At 39.2% G+C, this 23072-nt stretch overlaps 1 protein-coding gene across 1 annotated transcript; it reads left to right on the top strand.

Moving 5' to 3' along the window:
* Positions 1–841: 841 nt before the first annotated feature.
* Positions 842–22253, top strand: gfra1b (gdnf family receptor alpha 1b). The gene is made up of 10 exons (XM_044013476.1): positions 842–1365; positions 1626–1928; positions 2455–2538; positions 12520–12698; positions 12993–13165; positions 13570–13679; positions 16563–16697; positions 17063–17259; positions 19315–19362; positions 20454–22253. Exons 1-10 carry the CDS (start codon positions 1329–1331, stop codon positions 20583–20585), a joined length of 1398 nt encoding a protein of 465 aa, XP_043869411.1. The 5' UTR covers positions 842–1328; the 3' UTR covers positions 20586–22253.
* The last annotated feature ends 819 nt before the right edge of the window (positions 22254–23072 follow it).

Below are 23072 nucleotides of genomic sequence, written 5' to 3'. Positions count from 1 at the left end.
GGAGCTTAAATATAGTTGGTAAATAATATATTGTAGCATAATCTTGGCTAAAACAATCCATTTTGACATACAGTTGAATATCAATGCTATTGCTCAATCACAGGCATATAGTGCACTGCTTACTGCAGGGCTATGCAAGCCACACCCCCTACAGGCACGAGTTAATTAACTCCACTGATTTATCAGTCAACCTCCAAATATAATATGACCTCCTATTATACATTTATTACATTCCGTCATGTGCTATTCCTGAATTGGAGCAAAATGTGTTACCATGACAGGATGTATAGTAAGTAAAATCAAATCATGTTACAGTGTTCTTTCCAATGCAGAAAAACAAGCTTTAATAGAAAAGGCTCAGTCAACACTTTATATAGTAACTGCAATTTTTGATCATGATTATTTATTTTTTCCAATTCTGCTATGAAATCTCAGGAATATGAAACTTTTAAACATTCCACCAAAAGTGTTATAAAACTACTCCAGTTCAGCTGTTCTATATATAATATTTATTATTATATTCAAATGTAAATTTGCAGCCACATACTTCAAATCCCTCGCACACGTGCAGGCCTGCAGGTTGTATTATTATCAAATGAGGCCAGATGTTCATCTTGCACATAGTTAAATCACTTAACTCTATCTTGAGTTGAAACGCTGTTCTAGATGTACCGTGCTCCCCGATGGCGATCAATTTGTTTGCACCGTCTAAACAGTTTGCTGTAAATTGAGGCTGGTTAATTGGCTTATATTGGGGCTGTTGTTTGCGTGGTCGCGTGACGTCACGCCCTCGCGAGTCACATCCCAAGCCCGGGTTGTTCCACAGTGGTGGAGAACAGAGCGGATCAAACGGTGCTGCTGTGGGTTTTTGGCTCCTCGCCTGCTGAACGCAGTGGATTGTTGCCGCTCCAGTGGATGTATACGTGAAAGGCGCGTGCAATCCGCGCAGAGACTGCGACGGACAGTGACAGCTGAATCATTTCCACCGTTAAGTTGAAGTGATTTGGGTTTTGTTTTTTGTTTTTTTTGTAACGTGTAAAGTTTGAACGAACACAAAGGGGGTTGGATGGGAGCAGGGTGAAGTGAGGCAATGCTCCATCAGCGCGCGGCTTCAGCTCTCATCCAAACTCCGGCTGTGGTTTTGCGCGCTGTGGTCTCTGCAGCTGGACTCTGCTGTGGAGTTGGAGTTTTGGTTCTTTTGGATCTACAGGATGCATTATCACTACAGGTTACATCGTGTGCAAGAAAAGCGGCTCTCTGTGACAAATAAGTCTCCTAAATAGCTTCATTTCATCCGCGGGAAGCCACATTTACTATATTATAGCGCGATGATTTTAACTTTTGTCATTGCACTGTCCTTCCTGGGTAAGTTACCAGTTCACCTCAATCAGTAAGATTTTATAAATGTATATACAACTGCATTCCTCTTTAATACGTGCAGCAGTGAGTAAATATGTGGGGGCAAAAATATTGATTGTGATTGGAAATATTAGGGGTTTGGAAAGTTCCCTGCATCTTTGCAAAGAAACAAATTAAGAAATAACTGAATGACAGGAAGTTTATTGTGTGCGCGCGAATTAAAGTGGCGGTTGAAAGTCTTCTAACTGCCTTCTTGTAACCCCCAGACTCAGTGGTCACCTTGAAGGGCAGCGCAGCGTCCCGGCCCGTGCGCCTGGACTGCGTGAAGGCCAGTGAGCAGTGTCTGAAGGAGTACTCCTGCAGCACCAAGTACCGGACCATGAGGCAGTGCGTGGCGGGCAGGGAGAGCAACTTCAGTGCGGTCACGGGACCGGAGGCGCAGGGCGAGTGTCGCAGCGCTATAGATGCCGTGAAGCAGAGCCCGCTGTACAACTGCAGGTGCAGGAGAGGCATGAAGAAGGAGAAGAACTGTCTCCGGATCTTCTGGAGCATATTTCAGAGTTTACAGGGTACGCAATCATTCAGAGAAAAGACGTTTTCATATTTAAAAAAAAAGAAAAAAGTAGAAAAAAGTACAGACAGGTTGAAAAGCCACCATTACGCAAGCTCTTACACTTAAGATTATTGTGAATCCATTACTTATTAAGTATAGGGCTGACAACACCACACATTCAAGTTTGATGTTGTGGAAAAGCAAAGGAACTAGAAAATGGTCACCTTTAATAAGCTGAAATGGCAGAATGTTTTATTTCATTAACAAACCACTCAAAGCCATTGGTGAGTAATTGAATGATTGATTGCAACCTCACCTTATCTAAAAAAGTACCTCGTGCAACCTTCTTTTAATGTGTCCGTCTTATAACATTAACAAAATACGAGGTCATATATTATCAACTGTAATTAAAATGGATTTCTCGGCTACTCAATTAGTATAAGTGATTTCATTATGTTAAGGAGGACCACATAACATCCACTTGTTCCTCACAGATCTGCAGACTAAGCACATCATTAGCAATCTTTGTCTCCCCCATGCAGGTAATGATTTGCTGGAATACTCTCCTTATGAACCAGTCAACAGCCGGCTCTCAGACATCTTCCGCCTGGCACCCATCATAGCCGGTAAGACGCCGTTTTTCCATTGCCAACATTCCTCAGATTTGAGTTTGGCCATTGTGCAGTCAAGTCACAGTATGTGCTGCCCTCCGTGTTCCTTTAAGTCCAGTCAAATATACACCGTTCAAATCTGTCACTGCTTGACAACCGCTCTTTTCTGTTGCAGTCTGGTTTCAGGCTGCAGCTTTCAACAGCCATTATCTATCACAAAAGCTTTTATCTGATACTGTGACCCACCAAACACAAAGCAGAGTCATTTAGTACATTTCACTTTCAGCTCTCAAAGCGTTAAGAGGTCTGCATGTGTGTATGTGTATGAGTATGTATGCGTGTGTGTGTGTGTGTGTGCATGTGTGTACTCAGTTACCTTTTCTTCATCAACACTGACCTTGTCAGGTCCTATAGTCCTAATGGTAGTCCAATACCTAACAAACTGGTTAAGTTTAGGGCTAAGATTTGAATTGTGGTTAGGTTAAGGTTAGGTTTAGGCATTCAATGGTTATGGTTAAGGGAAGGGATAAGGCTTTATTAAGGCTGTTCAAATTAATGGAAGTCAAAGCAGTGTCCTTTCAAGGATAGCTGCCAAACCTGTGTGTGTGTGTGTGTGTTGAGCTTTCTGGCTGGAGGACGTCTGCACTGGCCAGCTACAATTTCAGTGTCAAAAAAAAAACAACCCCAGAAAGGATGGGTTATTTGATTCTACCCCTCCCCCTCTCGCTCCCCTATCCCCCCGGTCTCTCTCTCTGATTGCATCCACTTGGCGTACCACAGTGACTCTACTCCACGTGCAATGACATAATGGTTGACAGTAGTTCAAACAGAGTATGGAAAACTTCATTGGAATGTGGATTTGTCCTCTGTACAGGGATAGTGCAATAACAATTTTTGAGACCACACGGAATTCCTGAAACTCAGGTTTTCAGATAAAACACAAATGTCAGCCAACAAGAAGTTTGTGTAAACAGTCAGGTCATTTTTTAACTACAATATAATTTGCTTAGATGCAAGAAATCATATGGAATCTGTATTAAGATTCATTTCATCAGCTTCTAATGCTCTTCTATCACAGCAGTGTGTCAGGAGCTGAATGTTATAAGGACTCTCTCTGGCATAAATGACCTCATTCCTATCTCCAACTAAGCCAGGCCTCAGGCAGCCCACAGTGAAAAATAATGCACATGTGAACCACTATTGCAGGATGTATACTGTATCCTAAGGGGCAGTTGCTACTGTAAGACATGACTCTCACTCTTCTGATTGTCTGGGGAAAAACACATGTTTTTATCCTCCACATGAGGCTCGTGGGGCGCTGGAATCAATTCTAGCCAACAGGGTGTGTGTGTTGTCTACAAATACTCGGGCTTCCTCCCATGGTCCAAAAATATGCAAAATTGGGAATAAGGTTAATTAGACGCTCCAAATTGACAGTAGGTGTGAGTGTGAATGGTAAGACAAAATTTTTCTTTCCTAAAATGTTTTTAAAATAAGTTACTTTAAAGGGGAATTTCTGTATTTTTCGACCTAGGCCCTTGGTTTATAAATGTGGGTGTGTACGTGAATAGTACTTACAAAAAGTTTGATGATTGGTCCACCGGATCGGCCCAGGGGGGTACCAACGACACACATCAATGACTGCAGTGGGATCTTGCGGAGCAAACGTGCCATTCTGAGTTAAATCCATAGAAAGTGTTTTTTACCGAAGCAGTAGTGTCCCGAAAAGTCTGAATTCGATGGCCGTCCCAATTTGTTTGAAACCGAGTACACTACTGGATCTACTGGACCAATTATGAAGTACTAAGTACTATTCATATACACAAAACATATGGCCCAGTTCAAAAAATACCATAATTCCCCTTTTAAATAGAATATAGAAATCAGATTTCATTTTTTAGCAGCTCTGGAACACTGTACCTACAGTAAACCCAAAATGCTAACAAGCTAAGATGTTTACATTGACAAAGTTGAACAGGCTGATAAATCCAGTTCAATATTGTACCACGTTCACAATCTTAATTAAACCAGTATTGGATAACTGATAAAAAAAAAAAATTGCTTAAGTTGAGTGGAAGGTTCAGTGGAGGGAAATTACCAATGTGATTGGAATTTGTCCTAAGGGACGCATGAATGTCAGTTACACGGCATGGTTAATTGGATTCCCAATATTCTTTGTTTTAAGTACTATTGTTATTAAAGCAACATTGTTTTTACCTTAAAATAAATGGCTTCAAAATCATTTTGAATGGCTCACTGACTTATATAATTGGGGGTAAAATGAGAATCCATTGATGCTTCTCTGCAGCAGAACATCTGTGGATTTTATTTGCAAAGAATATGTTGTTTAAAAACAAGATGTAAACTATTTTGTAGCTTTTGTGATGACATTAAATAGTGGATACTTTTTGTGATGTCTTGCAAACCCATGAAGGTTTGGGAACGTTTTGTGTAGGACACACAAATAAATATTAAATTAAATTAAAAAGAAATTCAAAGCAGTAAGAACCAGACCAATGCTTTCCTCATTCTTTTGCTGCAGCTACAACACATCCTTTAATTCATTCCTCTAACAAAATCACTTGTAATCAGGATTTCTAAATTCATTGAAAATGTCCAATATCCAACCAGGGACACTGCCATTATCTAATCAAGATGTGGGACAAATCATAAAATATCGCAGCGTTGCAGAGAGATTTCTCAGCATAGCAGTGCTGCTCTTCAGATAAAACACTCCAATTAAGACACTAAAAATATATTCCTGCATTTGTGAACCCCTTACAATACTGGTAAAAGAAAGTATTGTATATTGCACATATTATAATGTATTCATTGTATAAATTAACATGTTCCTTTTAAAGATAAAATAGTGTGCAAACTGGTAAAAAGGATGTAAAAAAAAACAGTACTATCTGTACCACACCCCATGTTTATGCATTTTAAAAAACATTTACTGCAGTACCAAAGGGCATCAACAAATGAAACAAGTCATTAATAAATTACACTGCTCTGTGGACAACTTGGGATTATTAGAAATGTATCAGCAACTTCTTGCTTATATTCTTTGCTTGCCAAAGTTGAGATAACACGGATTGTTGCAGAGTATATCTGCTTGTACATCACATTCCTAACTTATAACAAATAAGCTACTTTAAGAGACAACATGTACCAGTACTTCTTATCTGTAGCACTACTGGTATGAGTGCTGATTAGATTCCAGAAGGATTTTTTTGAGCAGTAAATAATTCATGTTGCCTTGCTGTACGTTTATTGTTCACCCTTGAAAAATAGTTGAAATCAGTTTGATACAGTATGTGTGCATATAATTGTTTTAAAGTTTGCAATGGGCAGACCTGCTTCTTAGCTACAATATATTCTGCTAAATCAGTTAACTCCTGTCCCTCATGTTTCCATCTTATAACTTCTGCATATTGGAGTCAATTTTCTCACCTCCATAAATGTTTTCTTTCATGTTTTCAAAAGCCCCTAGAGCCAGTTACTCAATTTACACGTAAGCAGCTGCTCACAGTGGAAGTCCATCGACTGAGCCCAGCCCCACTCTCCCCCTCTCTCTCTCTCTCCTCCCAGTCTATCCTCCGAGCTAATCTGTAGTCTAACAGAAGACTATGTCTGCGAACAAGAGATGGGAAGTTTGGCATGATGATTTTCAATTGAAAAGATCTCAAGAATAATTCAGTGGGTCTATGGCTGCCTGAAGCAACAGACTAAAACTTGGTCGTCTTTGTCCTCCGGCAAGGCCTGCCTGTGTGAAATGCACATGTGAGCAAATGTCCCCAGCTGAACATCAGAGATGCCATCAGTGAAAGAGATGTTTGAAGTCTCCACGCGAGACCACTCTCAGTCAATCAGAGAATCATCGGGAAACATTTCCTTTCATAAGCAGCTCTTGTTTTTTTCCCCCACTGTAACCTCATGAATTTATGTATTTGAACTTCAAACCAGCAGGAGCCCAAATGTTGTGAATTAGCAGTTTAAAATTCACTTATATACTCCATAATTTAATATTTTTAAAACAGGGATGTAGTGCCACAAATTGAAATAAAACAATTTTCTTATTCACTGGCAAGCATTTTACTCAGCACTTTGCCTTTTTTGTAGTAGAAAGCATAATAGATTTGTTTTATAAAAGTCCATGGGATAAACGACATGGGTTGGACACAATATAATAAGAATGTGCTGTGTAAAATGCAACATGACACCTCCAACATGGCACATTACAGTATTACTGTATGTGCAGTGAGCTAGTGTAGGAGACAAGAGCAACATTTCTTTCATGGGTCACAGGGCAACAAAAACAATAGAAAGAAGTTACTTTGCTGATAAATATGATACATCATGCCCCAGACTTGAACGGATTAAATGTCATGACTTGCTTTGTCTGATACCAAGTATGGGATCGGCTCATCCATAAAAGAACTATAAGTTCTGTAACTTCAGCTTCACGAATGTTGGTTCATTGAATCAACGATTCGAGTAAAGTACAATAAACTGAAGTATTTGGTTTGTGGGAAAAAAAAGACATTTGAGGACATTGCCTGGGAAACATTTTTCACTATTTATAGACCAAACAATTAGTCAATCTAAAAAAAACAACAAAAAAAGATATATCAATAATGAATAGTACTAAGCTGTTATAGCCCTAGAGTTTACCTGCAGCCCTATACAGTGTTTTTATTTGAATCATCCATCATGTGAATACAAAATTTGTTAACATGAATCCGGCATATCAGTATGTCTTTAGAAAAACCCCCAGGAAACAATAATCAGTCATTCACACACACACTCACATAAATATTTTTGGAGGATGAAGGATCAGTAAAGTGGTTTAGATAGTGTCAATTCCTCACAAAGATGAGTGTACCCTATGGCTTAGCCATGACAAGTTGTGTGCAGGGAGCCAAGAGGATACGTAACCATGAGTGATGACGCGGCCAATGGCTAATCACAGCTCTGAGATAAGAAAATGAAACACTGTAGGCTGCAGGTGACACAGGAAAACATATCTGTGGTCAGGAATCAAATTATTTCATATGACCTGAACACCCGGCACCCACATACACAAACACGATATCAGTCAAAACTGCATGCATTAGTGCTGAACTGAGACACTCATCGACATGCAAGTCACCCAGCATGCATTGCAATGACATACACATTTGCAATATGCAGAAACTCAGGCTTTTCTCACACCTGCCAACAGCAGCATCAGCATACAGGTCCACTACTGCACTGCACCAATAATTGCAATCATGGCACTATGCACGTTTCATAATCACTCTCCCATGTCTGCAGTCACAGTAGCACCATTTGTCCAGTAATATTACTGTGCATCGTCTTCATAACCAGTGAGTCAGATACAAGATGTCATCACAGCGCATTAGGTACCCTCAAATATGAAACTTCAAAGAGTACTTTGGCCTGCCGTGCGGGTTGTTTGCTTGTCATTGTGTGGATGAATGCGTCAAGTTTGGAGATTAAAACATTTGAGCTTCTCAGATAACATGACCTGGGGGTTTATAGTCCACACAGTCCTATATCAGCGTCCTCGCACAGAGCCACGCTGAATACGGTGAGCAGCAGTGCTTGGCTACTTGAATGATGAATGACTATCAAAGGATTAAATGGAAGAGAGGAATAGCTGGAGCAGTCGACGCTAAGTGAGATTTTGCTAATTACCCTGGTGCATTTAATAAATGGGTCTTGGTCTGGTCATAAATACGGAGAACATCGGATGTCGTGATGCTGGCAGGGCGCCTAATAGACCACAGGGTGCCATGAAGGAGAGGGTACTGACCACCACTGTTTTCTTTCTATTAAGCAGGTTGGCTATATGAGGTCATAGAAGAACTATAAAAGCAGTGATACATAGCAAATGAGTTTCACGTTGAGCCATTATGTAGATATTTTTATATAAATGGTTTGTGGTACTGGGTGCAGCCAAATAAACACACACTTTGGGTGACTAGACCTGAGAAACTTCTTTCTAGGATCACTGAGTTAAGCATCATCTACATAAAGTCAGTGGCTTAAATTCAATTTAGAGAACATGCAAGTTTGGAATAAGTTTAAGATTCAAAATTCAAGATTTCTTTACTTTCATTCCAACAATGCAAAATACAAACTATTCCTACTTTTAAAAACAGGTATGCAGAACATTTCTATTCAGAAATATATTGAAAATAAACCCTACAGTTTCTGCTATAAGCAATTGTGTCCGACCTCATTGCCCCAGAGTAAATGGTGACACCAGTCTGGGGAGTTTTATTGGTCTTATTTATTTCATATCCTGTGCAGACAGATGATATATTTGCCTGAGCCTGCCACATCCATAAACATATCCCAGAGAAGTAAGGGAATTACAGAATCTGATCTCAACATGTTCCTCACAGGAAATAACAGGGCTAAGAGTTAATATGTTATATGCAAAGTTTCACAAACATTCAACTTCAAGGCACACTTTTGCAGTTTCCTTTGCTTTTGTGACGTAGTTACTTCATCATTTAGTCATTTAATTCATTTGTAAGTCAACGTTTTAAACTGCTCGACATTTGTGTTTCTCTCCAGTGAAAGCTCGCCCCCTTCCCCTTAAGGGCACCATAATTGACCTTATCTATGAGATTCCTCTTAAACCCTACCTGCCTTCACATCCTTCAAAAACTCTATTGTAGCAACCTGTTAGAGGCCAAAAGGCCAGATTCCTGTGTTGACTGGAGTGTCTTGTTATTTGGTCTGCATCAATGGCATCATGGTGGCCTTGCTTAGGGGGTGCAACCTAAGAAGACCAAATAAGATTTGTTTTCTTTCAGCCAGTGGGCCTATAATGCTAGGGTGCATGGGGTTACCCACAACTCACCTTTTTGTATGTTGTGGCTTTTCTCTGTAAACTAAATAAAATAACAAATTTCACAGGAAGACGGCGTCATTTAGAGATTTACTAAATGGGTTTTTGTAATGATTTCCATAATAAAACCTTCAGTCGGACTCCAGCCTGGCCTGGAAGCTCTGCAGTTGTGCCACAGTTACTACTAAAAAAACAGGATGGAGACTGATTTTATTCACCATAAGCTCAAAAAAAAGTTAATGGATGGTAGGAAGCCTTGGAATGGCACTCAACATGCTAACAACCAGCTACAAGATGAAACCGGAAATTGATTCCCCACTTGTGCTTGTAAACTGTCACATGGAGAGTAATCTAATTGAACAGCACCCCGTCATTCAAAAGCAAAACACCTCCTCCACATACGTAAATCACATTCTCATTCATGGTTTTAGTTAGGATATCGCCTTCTCTATTCGCCTTCTCTTTCTTTCTGGGAGGAGGAGGGGTTTGTGCCAGCATCTAAAATAGCCACCACCAATAAAGTGGGAAGATTTGTTGCCAATTGTCGTGGTGCAACACAAACATAACCCAGGTGTTTTTGATAAAGAGATGTCTGCCAAGCAGCAGATTGTTACGGTGTTGAGAACATTCTGAGGCGGAAAAACTCATGTTTTCCATGATCTAACAGATGCTTTTCGTGCCTAAACCTAACCATATTCATGAGTCGTGACTGACTAAATGTTATCGTCACCTAATTGAAGCCAAATTGCATCACCACATAGAGACATGGAAATAACTTACTTGATAAAATGCATTTCTTACTAAACACACTTCTTACTAAATGCAACAGAGAATGCATTTGAGTTGTGTGGAGTGACAGTGGCACTCTTTTCATCCAGCTCACTGGCACTTATGTATGAGCATGGAGTTCTCAGAATTCAAAATCACAAGTATAATGTGTCACAGTTCATACTGTTCATGTAGGGGAGTCGATTTTTCCATTAATAACTTGATCTTTAAAGCATAAACCATGGTTACCAAAATGAAGAGAATGTGACCTCAGTATTTGCTTATTAAATGCAAAAGCACTCTTGAAAAGGTTTATTCCTGCCATAGGGTGATGTGTCTTAATGGCGTCATACAGTGAACTACAACTGCAATACTTCAGACTAAGCTTAGCCACAGGAAGACACACACATTAAATAAAGCTGTCTTTAGCCGACCGCCTCAGAGTAGTAACTATATTTAAAGAGTTAGAGTGTTTTAATACAACCAAGTATTTCAAGGCAATACTGTCACACCTGTGACCCAAGTGCTACAAACAGCCACCACAAGATCACACCCCACATGTCTAGCACTTGTACAATGAAAATAATGAGTTTTATAATATGTGATTAACCCGAGTTCAAGAATGTATTGAGATTTAATCGGGGTTGATTCTGCTGTGCATGAAAGAGGCAGTGAACTTCCAATTCCCCCTCAAAAGGCAGAAATGCAGAATTCATTCTTCCATGCCGAGGCCGAGGACACAGTTTGTGTTTCTGTGCAGAAGTCAGTGGAGCGCGAAGGACTTTAACAACAAAAAAATGAGAAAATGAGATGTGAGAGTCATTACGGTGAGCCACGCAGAGCTTTGGCTGTGATGGAAGGAAAAGAAAGACAGACTGGGATATTAAAGTGAAAGCGGGTGGTTTGGTTCATTTAACCACAGACAAGCAAAATGCATCGTTGAAGCAGGTGTCTGTATTTTAATTTCAAGAGGGACATTTCTGTGGTTCCTATGGAAACCACAGAAATGTCCCTCTTGAGAAACCCCTCTTGAGAAACCAGGACTGAGGTCAAGCAAACCGCGTTGTCATTTTTGTTCCAAGTTCAAGGAGCTTTTGTCCACTTTGAAGAGATGTGCACTTCCTCCATATTACATGAATTTATAGAGAGGGGCTTGATCACCATAAAGGCCATAAAGGCCTAACGAGGTCAAGAGAAATGAGAGAAATCTACACTATGAAGAACCTGAAATACACCATGTGGCCAGAGAATTTTGAATTTAAATGTCTGATCAAGCAACTGTGGCAAAACAGAGGAAGTGACATCTATCGGTAAGACTGAATATTGCAACAATCAAAGAACTACTCCACTCAGCCTTTGTGTGTCAGCGAACTATAGTGGCCTTATACATAATGCAAAAAAAAAGTAAACCTTCTGTTTGTGTAGTATGCTTCTCCCTCACAATTGTAAATGCACACTTGACTGGTTTGTCCCTTTAGGCTACTGTATGAACAGTGGAACAAGATGGTGGCCTCTAAGCCAAGACCATTGCCCATAAAGCTTAATCTAAGGCTATCAAATTATATTACACTTGTACAAATATACTTATGGGGATATATTCCCAGCCTACAACGACAAAGCTTATTCTACAAAGTCACCACCAAAAAAAAAGGGTCACTCTAATAGCCTTTAGCTTTGATTACGGCACTCATTCGCTGTGGCATTGTTTCAATAAGCTTCTGCAATGTCACAAGATTTATTTCCGTCCAGTGTTGCGTTAATTTTTCACCAAGATCTTGTATTGATGATGGGAGAGTCGGACCACTGAGCAAAGCCTTCTCCAGCACATCCCAAAGATTCTCAATGGGGTTAAGGTCTGGACTTCCATGTGTGAAAATGGTGTCTCTTGCTCCCTGAATCACTCTTTCACAAGTTGAGACCGATGAATCCCTGCATTGTCATCTTGGAATATGCCCGTAATCTGGTCATTCAGTATATTCAGTTAGTCAGCTGATTTCATTCTTTGGGCACATAATGTTGCTGAACCTAGACCTGACCAACTGCAGCAACCCCAGATCATAGCACTGCCACAGTCTTGTACAGTACCGATTTGCTTAGTTAAATCCACGTGGCGACTTTTATTTATGGTCAGTCTACGTCTAAATAGATTAAAAAATATGGAAAAATTTAAACATTTAGAAGTACTGAAACTGAATGAGTGGAGCATCCCTTTAAGGAATGACCATACATGAAAATGTTTCTTCATGCATCACAGCTTTGTCTTTTTCATCTCAAATACCATTCAGCTAATGCTCTATTATAATGCTTGAAATGACCATAAACCCTGTACAAAGACATATTAATGTTGTGTCTCTCCTCTGTTTTAGTTGAGCCTGCATCCACAAAGGAGAACAACTGTCTAAATGCTGCCAAAGCCTGTAACCTGAATGACACGTGTAAGAAATACCGCTCAGCTTACATCAACCCCTGCACTAGCAGGGTGTCTGCTTCTGAGGCTTGCAACAAACGCAAATGCCACAAAGCACTACGACAGTTCTTTGACAAGGTAATCAACCCGGTTCATTTTTAAGAGCTTTTTTGATGCTTTCTCTCCGTTTGATTTCATATAATAGCACTCAAAACAACACTGGCACCAAGTGTCAAATGTTGAAGGAATAATTATATTTTAAGTGCAGTTTCAAATTCAGTAGACTTTCTCTCCAGTTTCTTGACAGAACGTCTCATGTGCTGAATTGACAGGTTGCATGGAAAGTTTAAAATGTTTTTCCCCACAGAAAATTAGGCAACAGCGTCACTAATTTCAACACTTTCCTCTTTCTTTCTTCTCCAAAATTAAAAGGTACCAACTAAATACAGCTATGGGATGCTGTTCTGCTCCTGTCCAGCGGGGGATCAGACGGCATGTGCAGAACGGAGACGACAAACGATTGTACCCGTCTGCTCCTACGAGGACAAAGACACACCAAACTGTCTGTCTCTGCAGAACGCGTGCAAGACCAACTACATATGCAGGTAAGGAAGAGAAGAGAGATCCTAAACACTGTTTGAAGGATTAACAAAGTAACTTTTCAACATCTTGATTATATCTCAATGCTAAAACATTTCTAATTTCCTAGAGGCATTATCAACTCAAGAGAGAACCTCAGAAGTAATTCAGATCTAGACATTCTAGTAATTTGAGGATTTGGGATTCTAATGCCAAGTACTAACTGAAAACGTTAAAAACTCCCATCTGCATTCCTATTATCTGTAGATATCTGCAGATAATAAGAAAAGGAAAACAGCGATTTGTTTTTGTGCTCAGTCTTTGGCTTTGCATTTAATGTGACCGATCGCGGCGCTTCTACTACAAACTTGATGTGAAATTTTTCAGCATCATGGAATTTGCACCGCTAATTTGTCTATGTTGTTTGCAGGTCGAGGCTGGCAGACTTTATCAGCAACTGTCAGCCAGAAGCTCGTTCCATCTCCGGCTGTCTGAGGGAAAACTACGCAGACTGCCTGCTGTCTTATTCAGGTCTTATCGGTGAGTCGTATATCATTTTACTGGTAGTGCTGATGCTACTTCTTTTGATTTTTTTCTCTGCACAATTATCAACTATTTACATGAGCCAGCAACAGGAAAATAAGTTGTTATTTCTAGGGTGGAAGGGTTATCAAATCAAAAAGCCAAAAAGTCCTAAAAGTGGACAGAATATGAATCTGTTCCTTGAAACTACAAATACAGAGATGATTTGGTCAACGAGCCATATTCTGAATACACTGAACAAACTAGTATTGCAAATACTTGTTGCTTTAGCAGTAGCGTCATCATCCACGGAAATTTAAGTTTTAAACAAAGAGGCACCTTAATTAAACGTATGCCTGCTGACAGTTGACTACCATCATTTTTTTTGTACGTTTGCAGCCGTCTCACTTCATTAGCTCAACGTAGCTGTTGTCTCTGTCCATCTCCACAAAATGAATCACTTCCTGTGTGCAGCTTGGGAATGTTGCCAGGCAACATGACATCTTAACTCCACTGTACTGACAACCACAGAGCTTAATCAGTGGAATGCTCAGTGCATTGAGCATTTGTTGAAGAGTTTTCTTGGTCGACATTTGACTAATTGTCTGCACATTAAAGATTTTAATGTAAAAGGCAAGAAAAAAGTTGGAGTTCCAGGTCTGAGAAAGAAATTTAGAAGTAAAAGTTTTAACACCCATGACGCATACTGCAGCAAATGTCAGATCAACCAGCTAGTAGATGGAATATTTTGTTTTGATTTTTTTCAACATGGTACTTAGTCAACCTGCAACACCACCACCATAAATAAACATACTGTTTGAAAAACTTTGTAGTCAGCAGCATCACCCATAACCACTATGGTTGACCAAACATTGGTCGACACATGTCACATTAGGGCTGCTCAATTATGGGGAATCATAATCACGATTATTTGAGTCAAAATTTAAATCATGTTTATTTCTAACAATTACTCCTCAGCTCCAAGAGACTCCAAGTCTAGAAGTCTCTAAATGGTGTTATCATTTGGGTAATTGGCCATGTGTATGTAACTGTAATGGACGATGTAGGAGAGGAGAGAGGAATTATGTTGTGGAACACCTTAAATATGTGAGTGCTGTTGATGATGCAGCTGCATGTGTGAAACACGCTTTGGTCATAATGTATTACTTTCTTTGCATCATACTTGATACGCATGGGAGGGTGCATTATAATTTGCATCCAAATGATTCACACTTTTGTCCCGTCCAGTGGCCAAAGACCTTTAGAACGATACGTACTTTCACATCAGAGTCTCCAAAAGTCTGTAATAACTTGCTTTTATAAAAAAGAGTTGCTAGAGGGATCTGAATACTCGCTAAATATACTGTAGCAACAAGTTGCCTGATGACAATGACAGGACAGGAAGTCAAACCCTGTTACATTATTTTCAGTAATGATTAAAAGCAATTCAATAAAAGCCCCCATTTTGGAATAATGTATTTATTTTTATGATTTTGTTTTGTAATCGTTTGGGGCCGTAATCTGAATTGAAACCCAAGCTTCGATTAATTGCACAGCCCCTATGTCCCATACAACGTTATGCATTTAATTAGATATTAAATGGTGGCTGAGGCTCAGCTTCTGTGCACATGTGTAATCGAACCTTACAGTTCACCAACAGATGTTAAGAGTCAAGCAAAGTAACTTTATCTTAATGGGTTCTCCACAGCAGAGGTTATAGGCACCAGACCACTAGGCGGCCAGGCAGTCAGATTACAGTCAGTAAATTGCAAATCTGCAGGGAGTACATGCCATCACAGTTCATACACCAAGCAGTGCGCAGCAGTACACCTCTGATCAAGTTCCTCCACAGTGCGTTTCATTTTGTAGAAAGGAGAAAAAAACCGATGTCCTACCGAGTTGCCCTGATGAGATGTGAATGCAGAGCAACAGTCACCAATTACAAACCCAACAGGCAGACGTTTAATCCACACCCCTTCATACCCTACTTCACACACACAGTTTATACTCTGGTTAAATCAGTGGGACCCAGCTCTGCACACAGAAACATTACAAAAGGTTTTTTTTTTTCCATTTACATCAGGGAGAGAAGACAGCCAGATCTCATTGGACTCTGCAGTACTACTATAGTACTCAGGAACAACGACGTGTCTCGTAACTAACAAAACAACAGCAGCCCTGAAGACACTTGAACACGCTCTCCAGAGCTGCATTGTGCCTCAGCAGCACATCTTTGAATAATGTGCATGTTGTGGAACAGACAGGACCACTGGCCATGCTATAAATGTTTACAGAGGTGTTTATAATCCTGCTGCAGTGAGAAGCGCTGTCATTGTCAGGCACAGTCTAGACTATAGTGCTCCAGTTCACACCTTACACCAGAACAGTCAAAGTAAGGATAATTAGGACGAGACACAGGAATGACATTTACTTTCTCAATTATCCTGCTTTTCCAGCATTGGTTTACATATGCCTATACTGCAAAGCAACCTACAAAACAAAGAGAATATCAGATTATTAATGTAATAAAATACCTGTCAATGGGTGGAGTGGTTCAGAACTGAAGAGATTGCCTGGCCTTTTAATCCACTGCTTGTGGGCAGAGCTCAGGACAGAGAACCATGATCCCAAAATGAGATGAAACTCAGTCAACTATTTGTCTAACAACCCCTTCCTATTGTGGCTTCACATGTTGAAGCATTTGTGTAACTAAAGGATAAAAATGTACAATAACAGCTCTTAAAAAAGGGATATTGTGTAACACTGACTGGCAGATGCCTGTGTTGAATTTTCCCTGTGTCCATTCTTTAAATGGGTGACTGCAAAAAGAGTAATAGAAACCTTTGATAATAAACATGGGATTACAGTTACAAGCAGGGTTTCTTCTCTTTTGTGCTGCAGGTACCGTCATGACACCCAATTATGTGCGATCCCTTGGTATTAGCCTGTCACCGTGGTGCGACTGCAGCAACAGTGGGAACAGCAAGCCCGACTGTGAGAAATTTGCAGAGTTTTTCACCAACAACAGATGCCTACGTGAGTCCCCATGTTCAGACGTTCTGCTTGAATGCATTTGCCTTCCAGCTTTGCACAGTTTTTCAGAAGAAGACAGAGAAGATCATGCCTTAAATTTAGAAATTCTTATTTAAAGAAGGAGTTTGTGATTATATAACTAAAACAGCTCAGATTTTTTTGTAAATCTGGCTCATTTATAGCTGATAAGGAAAAATACGCTTGAAAAAGCATACTTAATTATCCAAAATATCAGCTTTTATTTGGACACATGAATAAATGTTTTGGTTTAAATGCAGGTAGAAATGGAAGACACCTGCTACAGTGTTAAAGGTTTACTCTGGACACTGAAGGCACTCTGAATTAAATGTTTATAATTTCTTCTGTAGGTAACGCCATCCAGGCGTTTGGCAATGGCACTGATGTTGGAGTTTGGCAGCCACAGCCTCCAATTCAGCCCACAGCAGCAGAGCCAAGCATCACGCACAGGTTCAAAGAGCGGACCAGCAGTGCTCTGGACGCACTGACAGACATGATCAAACTCCACCTGGATGACGACTCGTATCACATCTGTGGCACCTTACAGGTGACGTTTTAAAAGTAGGGTGGACATTTTTATCAGCGACTGCAAGTCAAAACTAGAGCAGTAGGTGGAGAAGGAATGCATTCATTTTGCTGATGTAAGAAGAAACGCCAAAGAAGATCAGTTTGACAAAGTGTCTCCGTTGCATTTATCTTAAAAAAATAAAAAAATATTCATATAGGCACGCCAAATCAATCTTTACTTTGTCCCGGCAGAGAAATGTCTCAGATGCAAAATTGCTTCAACAGCTGCACAACAAAACACACTATAACAGCCATCAAAAGACAATAACAGAAGGAAAAAAAATGATTATACCTGCTCTGAAAACTTTCAAATGTACGCAAGATTATTTATTTAAAAAAGTGACACTAAAACAGATTACAAAATGTAAGGTGCTTTAGCTCCATTGCTTTCAATGCATGCTTGTTTGGTCATGCCTCTTTATCCCAAATTTAAATAAAACAAAATACACAAGATATTTTTAAGGAGAGAATAATATGAAATCCAACAAATGTTAATAAAATTGAAATTCCATCAAGTTTTTTTAACATTAAGTGTCTGAATCCAAAAAGCAGGAAGAGATCTATTAGAGCTGCTGCCTGACCGTGAAACATCTTGCTCCATCACTTTAATGGATCAGGATTTGGACTTTGTGGGCATTCACATAGCAGGGATTATTTAAAATGTGCTGTAATTTTACTTTGAAGATCAAATATTTACATGATTTGTTTAAATGTGCTTAGAAACCTCAGTACTGCTTTAGTACTTTTTGGCCTCAGCAACACTTCAGACCTTTGTTATTCTCCTGTGATAAATACTATGAGGCTATATTTTTAAATGAGATGATATCACATACTTTCAGCGAGAAAATCTATCATATTGGATTATAAAAGTGATAATATGATTTATCGCCTCTAAAAACATCCTCCAGGAGGAAAAGACCTCCTATAGAGTTATTAATCATTCTTCTCCACAATCCTGCCTCATGCAATTCTTTCCACTAAAGAACCAACACTTTAGTGTTTATTATGTTCCCAAACCACTGTGGAGTCACTTTATCATTTTCTGTAGTCCATCTCTGCATCTGTGTGTGTGTAAATGTATGTGCAGCTAGAAAGGTTTGCAGCAGTCGGAGGAAAGTTTTATACTGTCACGACCTTGAGACTGCACACGTCAACCAACTTCTACACATCACATACAGTACATGTTCACATCTGGATTACACTGTTTCATGTGGGAATTTCCACTACAGAATACATGCCCTAAAATTGATTTTTGTAATGTATTCCATTAGATTACTCAATCTGAGTAACATATTCTGAATACTTGGATTACTTCCACATTGTATTGAATAGGCCAGTTCACGACTATCGTGAACCCATTTTTAATAAGAACGTTGTGTTCATTCATTAATTTACTGTCTACTGTATGTTTAAGGAAACTCTGCACAATGCATTGTTGTCATAGAAACCTGACGTACACACAGACAATGAGTTTGCTGTGTCCTTTTAGTTTTTAATGCATTAGAGACACATGTTGCATAGCGATAAACATCCCTGCACGTAAAAAAAACCCCAATGTAACTGTAATTCTAAATACCATCTATTTTTTAAACTGTAACTATAACAGAATACAGCTACTCATAACTTGTATTGTAAATATGTAACGCTGGTACATGTATTCCATTACCTCCCAACACTGGGGACTAACCTGTGTCGGACTTAGTGGGAACTAAAAGTATGACCCAGACGATTTCAATTGCTTTGACTTTTATTCTTCACATCTGTGACAGGAGGAGTTTAGGTTATTATCCTAATTATCCTTTTCATAACTCAAAGACTATAAAAGGAGCCTTATAGAAAAAAAAAAAAGAATCCAGCAGGAAAAATAATCCAGAAGAAGGCAGAAATGCAACTTTATGGATGCCGTTAAACGCCACTCCAGATGAAACACACACACACACACACTGTACCCTTCTTCTACACTGCAACTGGCTAAATGATGGACAATATTAAAGTATTTGACATTTGACATTCTTTCACATCGTCTTCTCTCTAGGCCCAAAAGTTGGTGTCAAATCAAACAGTGGACACTGGTGTGTGTAAGGTAAGAGTTTTGATTCTTTACAACAGTGATAATGATAGTGTCATTTGAGAATGACAGAAAAATGTCCATACAGTGATCATACGGGGAATGTTAATTTATCGCTGAATATTTGAAACATTTACTTGGATTATGTTTAAAAGGGATAATATTCTATAGGTTTTAATATCACATCATGTATTTACTAGGGGTGTCACAATTATTTTCAATTTTAAGGTCACGATTTGATTTGATTCTAAAAAAATTTAGTTTCCTCTTTTAGCACAGGTGGGTCTGCCATGTTTAGAGAGTCGTCTAGTTTAGTCTAGGATTCTTGGTTTTATGTCATGATAACTGATTTCATATTTTAATCCCATTTCAATTGTCTACATGGTGTCATGAAGTATACAATGTCCATCATTTGTTTGCAATGTACTCCACTATAGGCCATATTGTCAAATTTAAATTTGACAATAATTTATCAACAATAAATGCGTAAATCCAGGGTTTTCCACCAGGTTGCGTGTCTGATGCTACAAACACGCCTATTAAGTTATCGCTTTAGCACAAGTTGAATTTTGAGGAGGTTGTGCCCCAATTGAGAGAAGAGTTGCCTGTGTTAACGGAGTTGTTTTCATAGTTACGTCTACGTCCTTATGATGCATGCGGAGATGTTCTGTGCTTTGCTGAATTTAACAAATCAAGATTGTGACAACCCTACTATTTAAAGGTTTTTCTTAACAGCAACTCAAATAATTCAGGAACAAATCTAACAGAGATGCACTTATCGTTTAGTATTTATGTGCAATAGCTCCATTTTCTTTTTGGATTAGAAGTAGAGCAAAGCAACAACAAAGCAGTTTTAAACATAGCAATTAGCGAATCAAAAAGGCTACAATTTAGGATAAACCTACACTGCAACAGACCGTTTATACTTAGCCATCTCTGGTTTAAGAAATTATTTTTTTCCCCCCACTTACTTTAATATCACAGATGGTTTACAGAATTGTCCTATCGTTTTCTTATTGGATTTTTCCTCCACATTTTTTATTGTTACTTAATTTAACAATCACAGCTTTTGTAATAATTCTAACACTCTATGTTCCCCCCCCCAGAATCATCAACTGGAAGATTCCAGTAACTCAAATGCTGTTGCCAGAAGCTCACCAGCTAAACTCCACTTACACCTCTCCAGTATGCTCTTCACCCTGGCTTTTGGTTTGATGCCAATAGCATTAACACAATAAGGTTTCAACCTTCCGTAGGAAGCAAGGCTTCTGGATCAGTGTTCTCATTTCAAGAAGTGACTTACATCATAAACTTAATTCAGACTTTTGCCCGCGTGTGACACCTATATTCAAAGTGGAGGAGCAACATGGGACGTTGAAGAGCACTGGAATTATAAAAGTGGATTAAGTCTGAGGCGTCTCTGTGTGTGTTGAAAATAGACCTGCTGAAGCTGTGTGAGTGATCGGCTCATTTGCCTTCTCTGCCTCGTGGGGGCAATTTGGTGACTTAAAAAAATAAAAAAAAGAGAAGAAAATCTGATTCACACTGAAAGACTTATTTTCTGGAGTTAAACTGATCTGTGTACTTCTCTGGAGTGTGTAATCAGTACAACATTTGACTGAATGGACTGCCTACGTGCCGAACAACGTATATGGATAAAGTGGATGTACAGACCTAACTGAGCTTTAAGTCACGATAGTTCAGGTTATTTAAGGTGTGGTTGAGTAAAATAGACGCTTAAAAATGCTAAAAACATGGCTGCCAGAAAGGGCACAAGGAAAAAATATTTTAGCCACTGAATGACTCACTTAATTCAATCTGTATCTGTTTGAGTCTATGATATTTGTATATGTCCACTGCTTTATGTCTTTTATTGGTCATTCTGTAAAGTGCTGCTGCCTCCATCAGTGAGTTCAAGAGTGTTATTTTGAGACTTGGGTATTTTAAACCATTCCATCACATGTAGCTAGATGACACACTTTCCAAGGAGTAGACCAGCAACTCGTGCCCACGAAATAAAAGTGCTGACTTTCACTATAGGAAACACGAGTGATTTACAAACTGCAGTTGGAAAGCCGAGCCTTTTGTTAAGTGGCTCCAATGTGTTCTCACTTGTTCCCCAGCTGGCAGCCATTTCAAGCAAACCCCTCAAATAACCTGAAATATCCCTCAACTTGCTTCAGCTGAACAGAAGTGTTGAACCCATGATTACGTCAATATGGACAAATGATTCATGTTGTGCGACACATGTAAATGAAATTGTAAAATATTTAAACTCTGACCGATCACGTTGTGTCAGAATACTCACATTTCTCTTGCTCAATACTTCATAGAGATCAGTTTTGTAGTTTGATTTGATTGTTATAACGGTCTGTGGTTTTATCATGTCGCCTCGGAACTAGGCATTTTGTATATATGATACACGAAATGTGAACTGCTGTTAGGTTGTAACATATTGTCTGTAATGTTTTTGAGAGTGTGTTAGCTTCCGGGGCCGAGGCCTCTCAGCTTCATCTAGAGTATTGCGATTTATAAAAATGTGAGAGGGCACAGTTCGTTACTCATGTGGTTACAGCTACGACTTTATTGTGCAACTATATTTTGATGGCAAAGTAGATGTTATGTTGAAACAGTATTTCTCTGGAGGAATATCAAACTCTAAGTCTGTAACAGCAATAGAAAAGAGTTTACAAACGGATATTAAATGGCTAAAAAGTGACATTTGTTTTGTTGCTCTGATCCACAATCTCCAAAATCTGCCACTATTTTATTTTTTCACTAAATTATATCTTGTAATGAGCGGAAAGACAGGAGCTTGTGTGTACACACACACACAAGTCGAGCTATGCCGAAAGACAAAAGCCAGCACACATTAACTGCAAGCAATTACTGCTGATGCAAATGGAGGAAAAGATGAAAACACTCCCGTAGTTATTACAGACTTAATGACACCACAATTATCAAAGGCATTCAAAGAATGTACAGCGTAATGACACTGAACAGCGACAACTTGTTTTTAAAATGTCCATACATTTCTAAAAATGCGTACAATGCATCTGTTAAATTATCCCTCTTCACATCTCAGCATCATGATGCACTTCTTTGTAGAATGTTTCCACCTCAGATTTGTTTATAGAGATGGTAAAAAAAAAGAAAGAATATTATGCATATTATCAGTCAAATGAAAGACTCATTAAGACTGTCATAGGAGATCACCTTCATGTACAAGTAGCTCTGAAAAAAAAAAAATATTGGTTTATTTGTTCAGTGTTTGTCAAGCAGCTGAAATAAAAATGATCAACAGTGAGTCGTGTTGGTTTCTAATAACAGCAGCAAATATTTAAATGCTCTTTTAACAACTATTAAGATTAGGAGATAGCACCTGGCAGCGCGTCATTGTCAGTCCGAGCACATCAGTCCCGGAGCAGAGAGACACAGGCAGACAAGGACGCTGCCTACAGAGGACAGACTGCCTTGGCACAGTGATGGAATACTTGACCTCGACTGAGAGCGGAAGATTTATTAGATGTGTCACAAAACCAAAAAGGGCCTAAATATCTTCCTCATGTTATACATGAGATGGAAATGACAACTGTTCATTCTAAACGATCAAAGGGAAGGATGCTGTAGTGAATGCAGATTTTCATTTTCTATGACAAAGAACACAGTACTTGAATGTAACACAAAACAGGAAGACATGGCGAACTAAATCGAGTTCTAAGGTT

Source organism: Solea senegalensis, linkage group LG18 (genome assembly GCF_019176455.1).
Source record: "Solea senegalensis isolate Sse05_10M linkage group LG18, IFAPA_SoseM_1, whole genome shotgun sequence".
Classification (NCBI taxonomy): domain Eukaryota; kingdom Metazoa; phylum Chordata; class Actinopteri; order Pleuronectiformes; family Soleidae; genus Solea; species Solea senegalensis.
The sequence above is the reverse complement of the archived record's forward strand: the minus strand, read 5'-3'. Positions and strand labels throughout refer to the sequence as shown.